This window comes from Neophocaena asiaeorientalis, unplaced genomic scaffold (assembly GCF_003031525.2).
Source record: "Neophocaena asiaeorientalis asiaeorientalis breed wild unplaced genomic scaffold, Neophocaena_asiaeorientalis_V1.1 scaffold93, whole genome shotgun sequence".
Taxonomy (NCBI): Eukaryota; Metazoa; Chordata; class Mammalia; order Artiodactyla; family Phocoenidae; genus Neophocaena; species Neophocaena asiaeorientalis.
This window is the reverse complement of record NW_020174273.1, coordinates 2,467,838-2,484,034: the sequence shown is the minus strand read 5'-3', so window position 1 is coordinate 2,484,034 and position 16,197 is coordinate 2,467,838. Positions and strand designations below refer to the sequence as shown.

The 16,197-nt window shown below is 45.1% G+C and overlaps 1 protein-coding gene across 2 annotated transcripts in view; it reads right to left on the bottom strand.

Annotated features, from left to right (window-relative positions):
* NPR3 (natriuretic peptide receptor 3) overlaps positions 1–14,699 on the bottom strand; it is a 65,988-nt gene extending 51,289 nt beyond the window's left edge. Inside the window, exons 1-2 of one of the 2 annotated variants that reach the window (XM_024755774.1) lie at positions 13,500–14,699; positions 4,300–4,422 (exon numbers count right to left, since the gene is read on the bottom strand). In XM_024755774.1, the coding sequence (XP_024611542.1) occupies positions 4,300–4,422; positions 13,500–14,256 (880 nt within the window). In that variant the 5' untranslated portion in view covers positions 14,257–14,699. The remainder of the gene's footprint in view (positions 1–4,299; positions 4,423–13,499) is intronic. The other variant, XM_024755775.1, reaches the window with a different exon arrangement.
* Positions 14,700–16,197: the final 1,498 nt, after the last annotated feature.

The following is a 16,197-nucleotide window of genomic DNA, read 5'->3' as shown; positions in this document are numbered from 1 at the left end:
GAGAAAGAGAACTATCATATGATATCGCTTATATGCAGAATCTAAAAAGAAATGATACGAATGAACTTATTTACAAAACGGAAACAGACTCATAGACTTAGAGAACGAACTTATGGTTACCAGAAAGAAAGGGTGGGGGGAAGGGATAGTAACCGAGTTTGGGATTGACATGTACACACTGCTATATTTAAAATGCATAACCAACAAGGACCTACTGTATAGCACAGGGAACTCTGCTCAATATTATGTAACAACCTAAATGGGAAAAGAATTTGAAAAAGAATAGGCACATGTATATGTATAACTGAATCACTTTGCTGTATACCTGAAATTATCATAACATTGTTAATCAACTATACTGCAATATAAAGTAAAAACTTTTAAAAAATAAAATAAATAAATTTTATAAAATTTGAAAAAAGAAAAACCAAGGATTTGGTAGATTGTATCAGAGCACATTGTATAACTCCATGCAATTCAGTTTTCAAGAAGCAGAAAAACTAAACTAATGGAAAAATAAGTTTTAAAAAGTTGTCCCCAAAATCACCAACAATAAGTCATACATACATAAAGCCAATAATAAGTCATATACATATGTATATATATATACATGACTTCTCATGCACTTGTATTTTGCACTAGGAAGGATACAGCACCACTTTTGTAGTATTCTTGCCAAAAGTGTGTAAACTCAACTTATCATTTGAAAACACCTGATAAATCCAACTTGAGAGACATTCTACAAAATAACAGACTTATCCAAAGTGTCAGGTCATAAATAACAAGGAAAGGTTGAAGAACTATCACAGACTGGAGAAGATTAAGAAGACACACAACTGGGCTTCCCTGATGGCGCAGTGGTTGAGAGTCCGCCTGCCCATGCAGGGGACGTGGGTTCGTGCCCCGGTCCGGGAGGATCCCACATGCCGCGGAGCGGCTGGGCCCGTGAGCCATGGCCGCTGGGCCTGCGCGTCCAGAGCCTGTGCTCCGCAACAGGAGAGGCCACACAGTGAGAGGCCCACGTACCACAAAAAAAACAAACAAACAAACAAAAAGAAGACACACAACTAAATAGATTGGATCCTGGAACAGAAAAAGAGCATTAGGAGGAAGCGTAGTAAATTTCAAATAAAGCCTGTAGTTTAGTCAGTAGTATTGTACTAATGTTAATTGTCTATTTTGATAATTGTACTATGCCCGTTTAAACTGTTAACATTAGAGGAAGCTGGGTAAAAGGTATACACAAACTCTATTTTTTTAAAAGTTCTCTGTACATCTAAAATTATTTCAAAATAGATTTGTTTTTTAATTTTCCAAAAATTACCTCTGAAAAGAAGTTAGGTCCAGATAGAGAGTTGAATTGTTTCAAGGAATATTCTTATGGTATATAAACTGTTCTAGAGCATAAAAACAATGGAAAGTGTCCCAATTAATTTTATAAAGCTAATATTAACCTGATATTAAAATCTGACAATACCACCTGAATGCAAGAAAACTGTCTAATCTCATGAGTATAGATTCAAAAATCGTAAATAAAACACTAAAAAGTTAAAATCAGCAATACATCTAAAAAATCATGACAAACTATGCTTACTTCCAAGAATACTATAATGGCTCAATACTAGGAAGTTTATTAAGAGTACAGATAAAATATATTTGATAACACTCATCACTCACTTCCAATTTTTAAAACCACACTTCATAAACTAAAGAATATTTTAACATCTACTTCTGACAAGATATTAGAAATTAAGTATCACCATTGTTATATAATATTATTCTGGAGGCTACTGCCAATGCAGTAAGAAAAGAAAGATAAATATAACATTCAACTATCAAAATGGAGGCATAACTATAGTTATTATTTGAAAGTGATTAAGAAAATCTATTAGAACAGAGGATTTAATATGTGGAATTCTTGTTTTCTACATAACAACTACAGTTACAAAATGTAATAGGAAAAGATCATGAACATAATAAAAACCAAAAAACATAAAATGTCTAAGAATGAACTCAGCAAGAATGGTGCAGAATTCAAATAAAGAAAACTGCAAAACTCTGCTTATGGACATAAAAAGAAATTCAAATAAATAAAATAATTTAAAAGTTAGATGATACAGGGTTGACAGAGATACAGGAAAACAAAATATCTCATACACCGTTGCAAAAATGTAAATTGGCAAACCTCTTTAGAGGACAACTTTGGCAATATCTATCAAAATTTAAATGCATGTAACATTTGACCCAGAATTCTACTTCTAGAAGCTTGTCTTACAGATTACACACACATACATACGTGTGTATGTATGTGCACACATGAATGCACATGGCAAGGCAACTCAATATAGCATTGCTCTTACAGCAAAAAGCTGGAAACAACATAAATATTAAAAAACAAAAGACTGATTAAGAAAGATGGCATATCAGCATTATAAAATACTATGTATCCATACTATAGATAGTATGATCATTTTATTGAAAATTTTTCATAAATATATAATTTCTAATAAAATAGACAAGACGGACATCTAAATATTATCAATGTACCTTTATCTGCATGGCAGAGTTTCAGTAACTTATTTTCTTCCCTATGCTTTCCTATGTTTCTCAAATTTTCTATAATACTTGTGTATTGTAACGAGCAGGGAAAAGTAATGCAAGCTCTATCCGTGGATGAAAGGAATTCCAGTACCTAATTTGTACTTGCTCACTTATAACATGCATTCACATGCATTGCGTCAAAATGCTATGCTTGCAGTAGCCAACTTGCAAAACTCAGAATAAATTTTTTTCATTTTTCACCAGTCTCTACCGCTGTCTCGACGAATTCAATACCGTAACCAATGATGTAATTACATTCTGATCTTGGGTCAAGAAGCAAAACTGCCACTCTGCTTGTGTAAAGATAGGGGGAAAGACAGTGATGGGAGCAGGCAAGGGAAAACTGGGTGTTTATCCTGCAAGCCTCAAACTTCAATCTTATCCGCTACAGGAAGAGAGGTTACTTTTGCTCCAACAACTTTGCTTTATTCCCGTGAGAGGTGTGATTCATTACGTTTATGCACAATGATCTACTGCTTAAGTAAGCCAGGAGCTTATCAGAGCAGGAAACTGAGGCATACGCTTTAAGGTTTAGATCCCATCTAACTATATCTCGACCACGATAACTGAGAAGTGGAGCTCAGCATGAACATGCTGTTCGTGATACACACACTCACAGTTCCCCTTAACTGCCAATGTGCAGTACTTGAGAAAATGGTCCAGAGCCCCACACTGTTTACTTCAGAGAGAGCCCTAACCACATCTGGGGAAAATGTTTTATACCTGCGATCTTGATGACTTCCTAGAACACCCTCCTTCACAGGAACCCTGGGAACTTCCCCAGATCCATTTTAAGGAGTTAAATGCTTTTGATTGTAACTGTTAGTGGCTTCCCAATCTTTTTTTTTTTTTTGCGGTCACTGGTCTCTCACTGTTGTGGCCTCACCCGTTGCGGAGCACAGGCTCCAGACGCACAGGCTCAGCGTCCATGGCTCACGGGCCCAGCCGCTCCGCGGCACGCGGGATCCTCCCAGACCAGGGCACGAACCCGTGTCCCCTGCATCGGCAGGCGGACTCTCAACCACTGCGCCACCAGGGAAGCCCAAGCTCCCCAACTTTTTATAAGAGAAGCTAAGAGACAGTAATCTGGAAGGAGGAGGGACTGGGAGCAGCACCTTTCAAAATTTTTTACCTCGATTTACAGTAATGGTTATTTTATTTATTTCACATTGTGGCCCATTACAAATACATGTGTAACATGCATAAATATATACACACAAACATGTAATCATATTCCTAAAATAAAAGTTGTATGAAACCATACATATGCTATGTGTGACACACTTCGACATGTTCTATTCTATTACGTTGATGTGTTCGAGTCTATTCCATGCTACTAAAAATTCTGTCCAAATCTCTCTAAAATTACTCCAGCAGTCCATCATGGTGGCAACCCAAAGTTGGAAATGCACTGGGGAGGGGTCCTCAGGGCCTGGATTTATGATCTTTTGGAGTGCTGGAGTGAGCTATGTTCTCCCCAAGTCCCTTGGCATCACAGGTGGTGGTGACTTTTTGCTCTGAGTTCTCGGAGAAGGAAAGCTTGAGACCTTATGAGAAGTGGGAGTGTTCAGAATCACAAATTTCTAAAACCCTATCTATGGAAATCAAATCTACAGAGATGACTCAAGTTATTGGCCCTGTCTCACAATCCCTTTTTGACACCCTGGCAGTGGGAGGGGAAACCGGAGGCAGAGTTACCGTAGGAAGAGCTGTTGAAGAGCTCGATGTTGAAGAAGGCGTAGTCTCCGCTGGTCATCCCGTGCCTGTGCGCCGCCAGCATGATGCCGCGGATGGTGTCGCTGCTCGCACACATGATCACCACTGCGGGGAGGAACAAACAGACGCGTGAAACGCCCCTGCACGGAGGACAGCATCTGACGAGGAACAGGGCACGGCTAAAGTCCTAAAGAATCCTCACAAATTATTCATGAATTACAAAGGGCAGAATAATAGCTTGACGGTGGAGAAAGCTATCCATCGCCACCATAACAAAGTGATGGACATCAACATCACCCACCATGGGGGCAGACTCAGGAGTCCCCTAGTGTAACACACTCCGGGCCCCAAACCTCACAGCGGGCGACCTGAATCTAATTAGAAGGAAGCCGCTGCAAACCCAGCTTGGGGGACAGTGTATAGAATAGCGGACCTGCGCCCTTCAAAGTGGTCACTTTCATGAAAAACAAAGATGGCCTGAGGAAATGTTCTAGACTAAAAGAGACTTAGAGAAACAGAAAGCTGACTGCAGTGTGTGCTCCTGGATTGGATCCTGGACCTTAGAAAAATAATAATAAAAGTTTTTCTATAAAGAGCATTATTGAGACAACTAGAGAAATTTGAATAAGTTCTGTAAATTGGATAATAGTATTGTGTTTGTGTTAAAGTTCTTGCTTTTCATAATTCTACTGTGGTTATATGAGTGAATGTCCTTGTTCTTAGGAAACACACACTTCAGTTTTCAGGGGTAAAAGAGCATGATAGCTCTATTTACTCTCAAATGGTTCATAAAAAGATAGTAATATTTGTGCATGTATATGTACATGTGTATATATTTGGAGGGGCAAGGGAGGGAAGGGGGAGATTAGAATGACAAAGCATACCAGCAGAATGCTAACCATTGGTGAAAATCTGGCTGAAGGCTATAGGAGGTGCTTTATACGTTCTTACATCTTTTCCAAACATACACAATTGTTTCAGAATGAATTCCTTTAAAAAAATACTTCAAATAAATTCCCAGATTTGCCCAATATAAGCTAGTGAGGCTTGTCAACTACTTTTTATGCTTTTACTAGCAACAGTAAACCTACTTTCCTGAGAAAGCTTTCATTTGGCAAATCAGAGGATGCAGCCAGTGCTACAGGCTTTCTGCAGTCTGAATGTAGAACCCTTTTTCTCAAGCCGTCTCAACATATATAGGAAATAGTTCCCGAGATTCCAGGTCCCTCCCCATGTGCTCTCAGTTCACAACCACGCTGTCAGAGCTGAGAGGCTTTAAGCAGCTGCAGAATAGCAGAACAGTATTGTCTGCCACGTAAGAGCTGCAACGGACTAGAGGGAAGTGGGGACCTGGCCTTCATCCAGTTATTTTGATCACTGTTGATGGCCCCTGGCCCCCAAGACAGTGCCCGCTGTGCTTTTCTGCACACATGGAGGAGAGGAGAAGCCTGGGTGCCATAACCACATTATCGCCATGCGTGCCAGCCCTGCAGGTTGTGTATGTTCTTTGTAAAAGCATGGGTGCTGAAAGATGCAGAACAAACTTCAGGCTGTGCCAAAGCCTCCTTGGCAGCCTGCGCGAAGGGCCAGGCGCTTGTTGCCATTTCGTCTACTGCACAGGTTAATTCAGAGTGTTAGATCATGACTCTGACATTTCTTACGACAAAAGGGCTCAGGCGACAGGCTCAAAGTCTGCAGAACAAGTTTTTAAAACAATACAAAACTCCGATAGATTTATAACTGTGGGAGCAGGTGTTGTTTGTGCCTGGAAATATAGTTATATATTTGGGATGAACAGTCAAATTTCAAGATGTCTCAGTAAGGAAGCTTTTGAAGAAACTCCTCATTACTCACTGTGATCTAGACACTTGTTTTAGCTCCGATTTGATTCTAGTCCTCTAAATGACAAAAGAGCCAAGGTGTCTCCCAAAACAGCCTGGGCTAAGGCTGGACAAGTTTTAGAGTCATTGCTTGGGGGAGCAGAGTCCTGATAACCTAACAGATATTTTTAGATAATCTGAAGTGAAGATTAATTTCAATGAGGACCACAATGGTCACAAACACGTTTGTGCCGACATAGACCTGGGAGTGCTCATTGAGGAGCCAAATTATAAGCAGAAGGATGTTAGTGAGGGTGACGTCAGAATCAGGGAGATCAGCTGCAGGTTCAAGCATCCAAAGGCATCAGGTCTTGATAACCCAAAGCATCCGTCTAAGAGCTACACCTGGCCCAGGCCTGAACAGGCTGTGTCCTCAGGCCAGAGCACAGGCTTCCCCAAGTCCTGGATGGGCTGTGCCCAACACCGGCCTCTCTGTCACTTCTTTTCTATGTTTACAGCCCTGGCCCTTCTCCTTCTCTCTCTTCCCATCACCACTAAGACCAACCCCTTGTGATAGACACATTCTTTCTTTAAATGTCAGTACCCGCTTGGACCAAGCAAGAGTGACACAGAGCAGCACTGAGCCTATCTGAGCAGACTGGAATTATTGTAGATCCCATCTGTTTTGTGTAGACAATGTGGTCCAATTCTGAAAACGAAATCCTAACTCCCATCTTCATGGGTCAGGTATTGTTTTTCTTCCACAAAACAAACCCATAGTGCACATTATCGCCCAGTTTAAGTTGGAGCAAGCACTTAATGACACTGGCCGAGCAGTCAGAATGCAGAGTCCTTCTACATTTGTAGAATGTTCCTTAATCTCTTATGGCTTTTTCATTCATGCCTAATTCAACAGCAAGTATTTTTAGCAACATGCCTCTATACAATCTTTCGGAAGGTTGAAAATAGTTTTCACTGAAATAGCTTTCTCTTCTTACTCATGTTTCATCAGTTTACATAATAACTAATTAAATTGCATACTTATAATAATAAGTACAACTGCTTTAAACAGATTTATGAGAAATGTGCTGGCAAACATGGGAGAAGTATACCAGCTACCAGCGTTCACTGACAGCCAATAAAGTTTATAGAGAAAAGGAGAGCATCAGCTAACGCTGCAAGCTGCTTAAGTGGAGGTCAATTAAAATCATTTCTGCTACACTTAAGTATATTTAAATATATAAATATTTAAACATATATTAAGTATATTTAAGTATATTAAATAGATATTTAAATATGTACGTACTAACATTTTCGGTCAAATTGTTAAACTTCTAGAAGAGGAAATGATGATGCGATTCCAAGTTTCTGGATAGACTTTTCATCATTCTGCTCTATTTTTTCCCCCTTGCCAAAGAACATGTGATATTCCATGTTACCCTCCACTATCTGTGATATTCCATGTTACCCTCCACTATCTGATTCCCACAGTGTCTTCTGTTAAGTGGCTTCTCCCTACTGCAACACGTTATTGCAATCACTCTAAGAACAGCAGAGAGAAGTACAAAGGGGTGGCTAGAGAAGTCAGTTCAGAGACCCCAAAACAATCCAGGAAGCATACCTGAGTTAGGGTGATACCCTTTCCCCCTTTCAGGTTTACATTTGGAGCAACCTCTAACAGAAGGCCACTCTTCATCTCCCCATGTGCCTTCATTTGTCCCTCTCCCCCCATTCCCATGGGGGAGGAGAAGGAGGGAACTGTCTGATTGCTGAGTCTGGAAAAGACAACTAGGCACACTGGACTCAGCCCTTTCTTCCTTCCTCTTTGGGGCGTGTCTGCTTGCAGAGAGTACACATTACGGGCAACTTTCACCCTGTCGTAAGGGGCGTGTCCTGGAGGGGGGCCTGCAGCACTACCTGTGATCTAGTGGATGACCCTGCCTAATTATGAGGGGAGGCCCTTTTGGCAACAGATCTAAAGCCATGTTCTCCAATAGATTATCAATAATAAAAATGACATTTTCATATTCTCCGTCTGACTCTTGCATCCATCTTCTATTTAGTTCTAAACTTACAAGGGAAAAGAGAGGTTATTCCATGGAAGCAAAACAAGATATGCCATGTACTGCAAATTGAAAATATGACAGCAGAAATTTAAAACTAAAACTCAATAGTAACTGTGGGAGTAGCCAATGAAACATCTAAGTAAGAGGAATTTTTTTTAAAAGACAGGTGGTAAATAGGAGAAAAGGGATGAGAAAAACAGAGTCCCAAATCAGAAAGCCTAACATACAAATAAAACAAATTGTAGAAAGAGAGAACAGAGAAAATGAGGGGATATAAGAAATAATTTAAGACATTTTCCCGGAACTAAAAGACATGAGTTTGTGAACGGAAGAGACTTACCCTTCAATACCCTAAAGGGCATATGGCAAAATATGGGCACACAAGTACAATCAAAATGAAACGTTAAAACACTGGGAGAAAAAGGGGATTCTAAAAATTTACAGAAAAAGAAAGCAAATAGCAAACAATAGGTCAAAAATCACAATCGAATCAAGCTTTCCAATAGCACCACTGGAATGTAAATGACAATTCTTCAAATGTTGAGGAAAAATTATTTCCAACCTGGAATTCTATAGTTATGTATAAGGGTAAGAAGAAGAAATTTCAGTCATGAAAGGTCTCAAACTTTAGCTCTCATCCATCCTTTCTCAGAAAGCTCCTGGAGGATGTGCTCCAACAAAAGAAGGGCATAAACCAAGAAATAGGAACACATAGGGATCTAGCTCAAAAGGGAGAGGTGATAGAGTTGCAGAGGATGTGGAAGAAAGAATCCAGAGTGGCAACCATGTGGTATGCTTAGAAAATAACCAAACTGGAGCAACTCAGGAGGCTTAAAATAGAGAATTGGTAGATGATTTAGTTATAAGTTCATAGGAAACTAAGCAAAAATAGACTATATTTTTAACCCCAAGGAAAACAAGTAGGGCAATAAAGAAATATCATTGTAGTAGCTTATATGGCTCAACTACATATAGCATTTAGAAGGCAGTAATAATACAGACACTGAATACTGAGCTAACCAAAAAAAAACCTGACACGATCATATTGAAAGGATGACTGGAAGGAAAGCTTGAGTGTGTGGTTAACAGGCAGTAGAAGAAAACTAAATCACTATCTTCCCCTGGGATGGCAAGAAATAAGACCTAAACCTGAAAAACATAAAAAATAATGTTATTTAGAGGTATGAAGTCAAATACCTATAGACATAGCTACAAGAGTTGAAAATAGTTGCCTCTGGGAGGTGAGATATGGGGAGCAGGAGATAGGAAACTCTTGTTCCTAGTAAGACTTGTGTCGTTTTCTGACTTTCTAAACTACATAGCTGTATAACTTTCATAAAGATAAAATCTATTATTTAAAAGTATATATTTCTCTCTGGCTGTTTTTACTTTACATAAGCAATAGGTTTCACTTGCAAAATAGAGACTGCACCTTTATTTTTTTTGTTCACAAAGTTCCATCTACTCCAAAGGCTTTCAGAATTTCTACACCGCAGCCTACAAAGCTTCTTTTACCCCCTGCTATGAATCAGTTATTTTACATTTATCATGGGTTCTTTGCTTAAAAACTCTGATCAACCTCTCTGTCATTTACCCCAGCCTAACTCTAAAAATAAATGACTCTTCTACTGATTAAATACTGTTATCACTACAGTTGTTATGCAGGCCAAGAATAATGACATATTAATAACTAAAAAGATAAAACTACAGTTCTTCATACAAAAATGTTGTGTGCACACACTTCTGGCTCTGCATCTTATGAGATGTATAGACAAAACAACTGCTGGCTTTTATTGCTTAAAAAAATATTTCTTTTTAAACTTCTCTTTTTAAAAATAAATTTATCGTTGAGTATAGAATATTGAGGGTAGTAGCTGACTTTTTAAAAATAATACATGCTCAGGTGTGTGTATTTTAGTGATATATGTTAGCTAAAAACATGAGAGAGAAAACGTTAATTATTGATTTTGATAGTAAATCCCTAAGAATAATAAATAATACCCCTCAGTTTTTCATTCTATAGCACACATGTAGCCAAATGAAATTTTAGTTATATTATTATTAGAGATGGTGGCATTATCAGTTTTACCCTTTAAGAGATTAAAACTTTTGGGACTTCCCTGGTGGCACAGTGGTTAAGAATCCACCTGCCAATGCAGGGGACATGGGTTCAAGCCCTGGTCCGGGAAGATCCCACATGCCGCCGAGCAGCTAAGCCCGTGCGCCACAACTACTGACCCTGCACTCTAGAGCCTGTGTGCCACAGCTACTGAAGCCCGCGTGCCTAGAGCGTGTACTCCGCAACAAGAGAAGCCACCGCAATGAGAAGCCCGTGAACCGCATTGAAGAGTAGCCCCTGCTCCTGCAACTAGAGAAAACCTGCACACAGCAACGAAGACCCAACACAGCCAAAACCTTGATTAATTAATTTTTTTAAAAAAGAGAGATTAAAACTTTTGTGAACTGATTTTAAAGATGAACTTAAGTCCAAAAAGATGCTAAAAGCGTTATCTTCAAAAGGTGGGGGGTGACTCTCTAGTTCTATGATATTTAATATGGAATTTTCAAAGACAAAAATAGAGTCAGTTCCATTTTACACTTGAGTGAGCAGAAATCAGAACCACCAAATACCAGTCTGAAGAGGCCTGGTTCTCATCCCACCTCCGTTTCACAGAAGAGGAAATTCGGCCTCTGAGAAAGTAAGAGACTTGGGCAGGCCCTGCAGCAGCTGAGTGCAGCCACCAGATCCAGAGGGTCTGCTTCTCACCCTTGACATGGTCTCGCCTTCTGGTAAAGGAGATTATCACCATATATATAAAATAATTATAACAACTCTAATAAAACCTAGGTTTATTGAGCACTCAGTAGGCATCTGTACTGTTTCAGGGCATTCCTGTAAGATAGCTCATTTGCTCCTCCCAGCATCCCCCCACTTTACCTGAGGAGCCTGAGGTACAGAGGTTTATGGCAGCCCAAGCTCCCTCCCCAGTGAATGCCTCAGCCAGGTCAAGAGCTCTGAAAATTCAAACGCCACTAAATCCTTGTACTGGACCCCTATTTAACCCATTAACCACTTATGGTGAAATAAAGGTGACTGGTAAAACTAAAAGACCCCCAGAGAGAGCTTTGTTATCAAGCAGCTTTCTCTCCTGAGAGTAGGGAATTTCAGGGGAGGGAGGAGGGCTTAGGGGAGAAATTATTTTGTTTTATATTTCTGAACAACTGCCAAGTCACTGTTGGAAATGTATTTTAGGGTAAGAATGGTAACCTTATCACCTGTAAAACATACCGGTCAGTCTAGCAAACTTTCACCACTAGATTCAAACTTGGGGGAAAAAAAAAGAGGCTTGGGAACATCTACGAGGCTTTCGGAATTAAAAAATAATCAGCAGCAAGACTGTAGCCCAAGCTCTTTGAAGCCCCCAGGCCCACTAGGGCCCTGGCGCCCTCCCTACCCTCTGGCTCAGCCACACCCTTGTGAGGCTGAGGGGCCCCCGGTGGCCTCGATCTGCCTTCTTCTGGGCTGACCTCGGCCACGAATCCCAGGCCACGTGCGAGGAGATCACCGCTGGCACTGAGACCTTCAGGGCAGTAGCATCACGGACGCATTGGCAGACCGCGGATCTCGCCCGTAGGGGGACACACCCCCATCCCCAGCCCAAGCTGGGAAGTCTCCAACTCCTAGCTCCAAGCCCTCGAGAGCGAGAGCTGAATAATCAAGTTCGGTGTCTAGAGCAGCCCGAGGTCTGCAGGGGTCTGCAGTAACCTGGGGACTGAGAGTGGGAGAGCAGATGTGGCTTTCTCAGCCTGGCGTGGCGAATCCGCAGCCATTGTACACAAGTGCCCTTTTTCATAATCAGCAAAGCCGGCGCCCCGCCTGCTTGGCTGGCAGGAATTCGGCGCAGACAGCCTGCAGTTCGAACGCTCAAAACTTGGCCGTGCATCCCCACTGTCAACACTTCCCGCCTCTTCGCTCTAAAAAGTGCGTTCACTCCGAGTCCGAAGTAGTCAAACCGGGAAGGCGGATGACCGCAGCGCCATCCTCTTTGGAACCTTTACCCACTCTCACCTGTTCCTGAGGCCCCCTGTCTCCGCTTGCGCTGTCTCCCACGGCCAGCGCCCAGGCGCCCAGCCGTGCCAAGTCGTGGGCTAGCCCCGCGCCCGGCTCGGCCCCTCTCCCCTTCCGTCTCCCCGCGTCGGGTAGTAGGGAGCTTTGCTGGGGTTGCACCCCACTGACAATCGAGGCGCGTGCGCGCCGAGCGGGAGCAGGCAGGATTCCCTGAGTGATATGCACCCAAACCTGACATCGGTAAGGAGGGAGCTGCGCTATGCTGGCATCTCCGCCCGCCATCGCAGTACAATGAGGCAGCCGCACTAGGGGATTCCGCGATTATATATCCGTGACCAGCCGCTTCTCCCATTCCCTGTAGCCATAGACACTAGCCTCAACCTTGAGCTCTTTGGCCAGGTTGGTGGTTATTCAAACCCCCAAAGACCCGCGGAGAAAACTTCAAGGGGGCGGGGGCGGGGGGACGTGGAAAGGAGGTTCAGCGCCCGCTTCCCCAGCGCGCGCGCTCTAGCAAAGCCTAGCTGCCGGCGCTTTAGACCGCGATGCCGAACGCGCCGGGGTGAGTGTCGCCAGAGTCTAGACACTGCGAGGCATTTTTGATGGAAACCACAGAAGCCCGTTCATAAGCGGCTGGAGGGGCCAGGGAAGGAATGAGAAGGGCGATACAATGAGCCTTTAAAAGAAAGCTGGGATCTGTGCGAGGAGCAGCCGGGAAACCCGGAGACCGGAGCGGACCGTGAGGCGGAGCGTCTGCTGTAAAGCGTACACTTCCGCACTCGGAGGGGGCGCACGTCGGCAAAGACTGGGTAACAAGTTCCTTCGGCCTCATCACGCTTTCAGACCCTGGTTGGAGAAGGGTACCCGTAGTGAGCCCCTAACCACAAGCCCGGCACCAGAGCCAGGGAAGCGAGAAAGAAAAAAACCAGGAGCTTTGACAGCACCTGTTGGACCAGAGCACTAGCGAGTTGCGGGCTCACATGCCCCTCCCCCAGGCTCCACCACCTCCCCGGGACGCTCTGCGTACACCCCACCACAGCCATGGATGATGGTCAAAGGTCGTCGCAGCCAGACAGCACACAGCCCGGCGAGTCCAAGCGCACGCGCCCTCCCCGGGTCCTCAGTGCCGCAGCGGGTAGTGGGGTCCCCAGAGGAGCGGACGAGCGTGTAGGGAGAGCCGCGGAGACCGGTTGGGTTAGGGCCTGGGGCCCGAGGCGCACTCCTGCTCACCTCGCTCACTGGCCTGGATGTAGCGCACAATGTCGTCCACATCCAAGTCTTTGGTCTCATCAAAATTGTAGGCGGACGTGTGCAAGCCTTCCTCCTGGAAGACCTCATGGACCCCCTCGAGGGTGAAGTAGCAGTTCCGTTCCAGCTTGTCGTCGCTGTAGACCAGCACGGCGCGGCTCCACTGGTGGTGGCGGAACAGGGCGAGCATCATCTCGCCCATCTTGGCGTACGCGGGCGCCACGCGCGTGAGGTGCGAGTACTCCGTGTCCTTATGCCGGAAGCCGGCTGCCAGTGCCCCGGCCGACAGCATGGGTAGGTCCCAGTGCGACGCTAGCCGGGCCACCGGCGCCGCCGCGTACTCGCACACAGGCCCCAGGATGAGGTCGGGCTTGGCGCCCCGCGCCGCCGCCACGCGGTCCACCAGACTGAAGAGTGCGCGGTTGCCGCAGTCCGAGTCTTCGTAGGCCACCTGGAAGCGAGTGCCGGGTGGCAGAAGCCGCCGCCGGGTCCCGTTGCCCTCCACGTTGCGCAGCGCGTATTCGATGGCCGGCCGCACCCGAGCCAGGGAGAACAGGTACGAGTCGTCCTGGGGCAACAGCACCAGCACCTCGATCTTCTGCGGCGGCAGCGCCTCTCTTTCCCGGCGCCCGCCGCCCGGGCCCGCGCCCCCGCCGACACCGCCACCCGTGCAGCCGGCCAGCAACGCCCAACCGAGCAGGACGCATGCGGAGAAAGTGAGCACCAGCAGGGACGGCATCGTGCCGCAGGAAAGCGCCTGCCCTCGGTGCGGACTCGCCCTCTGCCCCCCACCGACCCTTCCTCTTTCCTCCCCACTCTTCTCTCCGAGGTCCCTGCGCCCCCTTGGGCGCTCTAAGAAAACAGAATACCCCCTTCACTAACTCGCCAAAAGAGAGAGGAAGAGTCCTCCTTTGCAATGCCACTCGTTTAAAAAAAAAGAAAAAAAAAAGTTCACCGGGTGTAAACCTGTACGTCTGTAATATATTTATATATATACTTTTTATAAATATATATATTCGCCCTCCCTTTATATATACTATTTTGCTTAGAGGTGGCTTCTTATTTGGGCATTGCTAAGGTTGCTTTTGAAAGCGTATTTGTAAAAGAAGAAAAAGTTAGACTTGTCCAAGTGCTTGTAATTGACGGTGCATCTCCCTCGCGTTTGATCTCATTGATTCGCGCCGGTTCCTGGATCCATAACCCGTTTTTAAGAAACGCGCGCAGGCACACACACACACACACACACACACACACCACGCCGTGCAAAAAACAACAGGATTAAAGGAAGGAGGTGGCCCTGGAAATCGGTGGTTTCGTTGCAAAAAAAAAAACACCCTAGGTCCCGCTGACTCTCACCTCTTTCTCACTCCAGCCACATTCCCTCTTGATGCGCCCACTCGGGGCGTGCACTCGACCTTCCCGGTCCCCTGGTGCAAGGTCAGGGAACAGGGACCAAGGTCCCGGGGCAGACGGCTCGGTCGCGGACCTGGAGCGCCCAGCTAGCCCAGGCGTCCCAGCTATCCCTCCTTCCCGCGCTCCCCACCCCCGCCGGCCTCCTCCCCCAGAGCCGCGCGAGTTCGCGCCAGAGTCGCAGTGCTGCCGGGCATCCAGGGTCCCAGGCGCACTGACACCTCCGCCGGCGCGCTGCGAGCAGAAAAGTTAAACTTGTTGCTTCCAAAGGCGAGAGAACATTTCTTCTGAAGGTGGCAGAAAGAAAGCTTGAAAAGCATCTCCAAGGCGTCCTCTGGGCTTTACTTGCTAAGACAGGTAATTAAATAAAGAGACCCTCGCCGTAAAGCTTTACCCCGAGGGTCCCCTGGGTCGAGGCGCGTCCTCCGCTCCAATCCGTGCGCTCGGAAATCCCACCGCTTCTCCTGCGGGCAGCGCGAGACCCTGTGCTCCGGCTTCGGTAGTGCCGAGGAAGGTCCTGCGTCCAAAACCTAGTCTTGCCACTTGTCACAGGCACAGCAGCGGTGGAGACGAGGGTGGAAACGGCCGTGGAGAAGTCCGTGGCCAGAGGAGCCTCGCCGGAGTCCGCCGCGCTGCAGGGCAGGTCCGAATGGGAGCTTGACCCTCTGAACGTGGTAACACACCGAGGTCATTTGCAGTGGGAACGTACTACATTGCACGGGTGAATTCTGACACTGAAGTCCCACAAATTAAAATAAATTGAGAATGTTTGAAAATGGTCATTCATTTGGGCGTCCGTGTCCACAAATTTCTATTAGTCTGAGACCAACGCCCTCTTTCGGCAGAAACTTGTAGCCGACTTGTAACCCCGATGCCACCACCCCAGGCGCTGAGTTTGCTTTTTGGTCTTTGTTTTATTTTTCTTTGTTTAACGCCGAGGCCTCAAAGAGCAGTCGCTCTCATTTGTGACGATAAAAAGGCAAATTGGGGTTTCCGGAGATGTGGCAATTTCAGGCATCAGCGCTCGTCACCTTTAACAGAACCCTCCTTATCGCTCTTTCTGGCACCGTAAATGTAATTATGAGTAACGTCTCATCCTCCGGGGCATTTAGAGTTCAGATTATGCGCTGTGATCCCTGAATCTTCAAGTAGGACCTTATTACTCCTGCGAAAACTTTCATTTATTTTATTACAGCTGCTAACCAGTAGCAAACGAGGCATCTGTGTACAATTTAATTCCACACAAAGGGTAGTCCTCACATACTGGAAA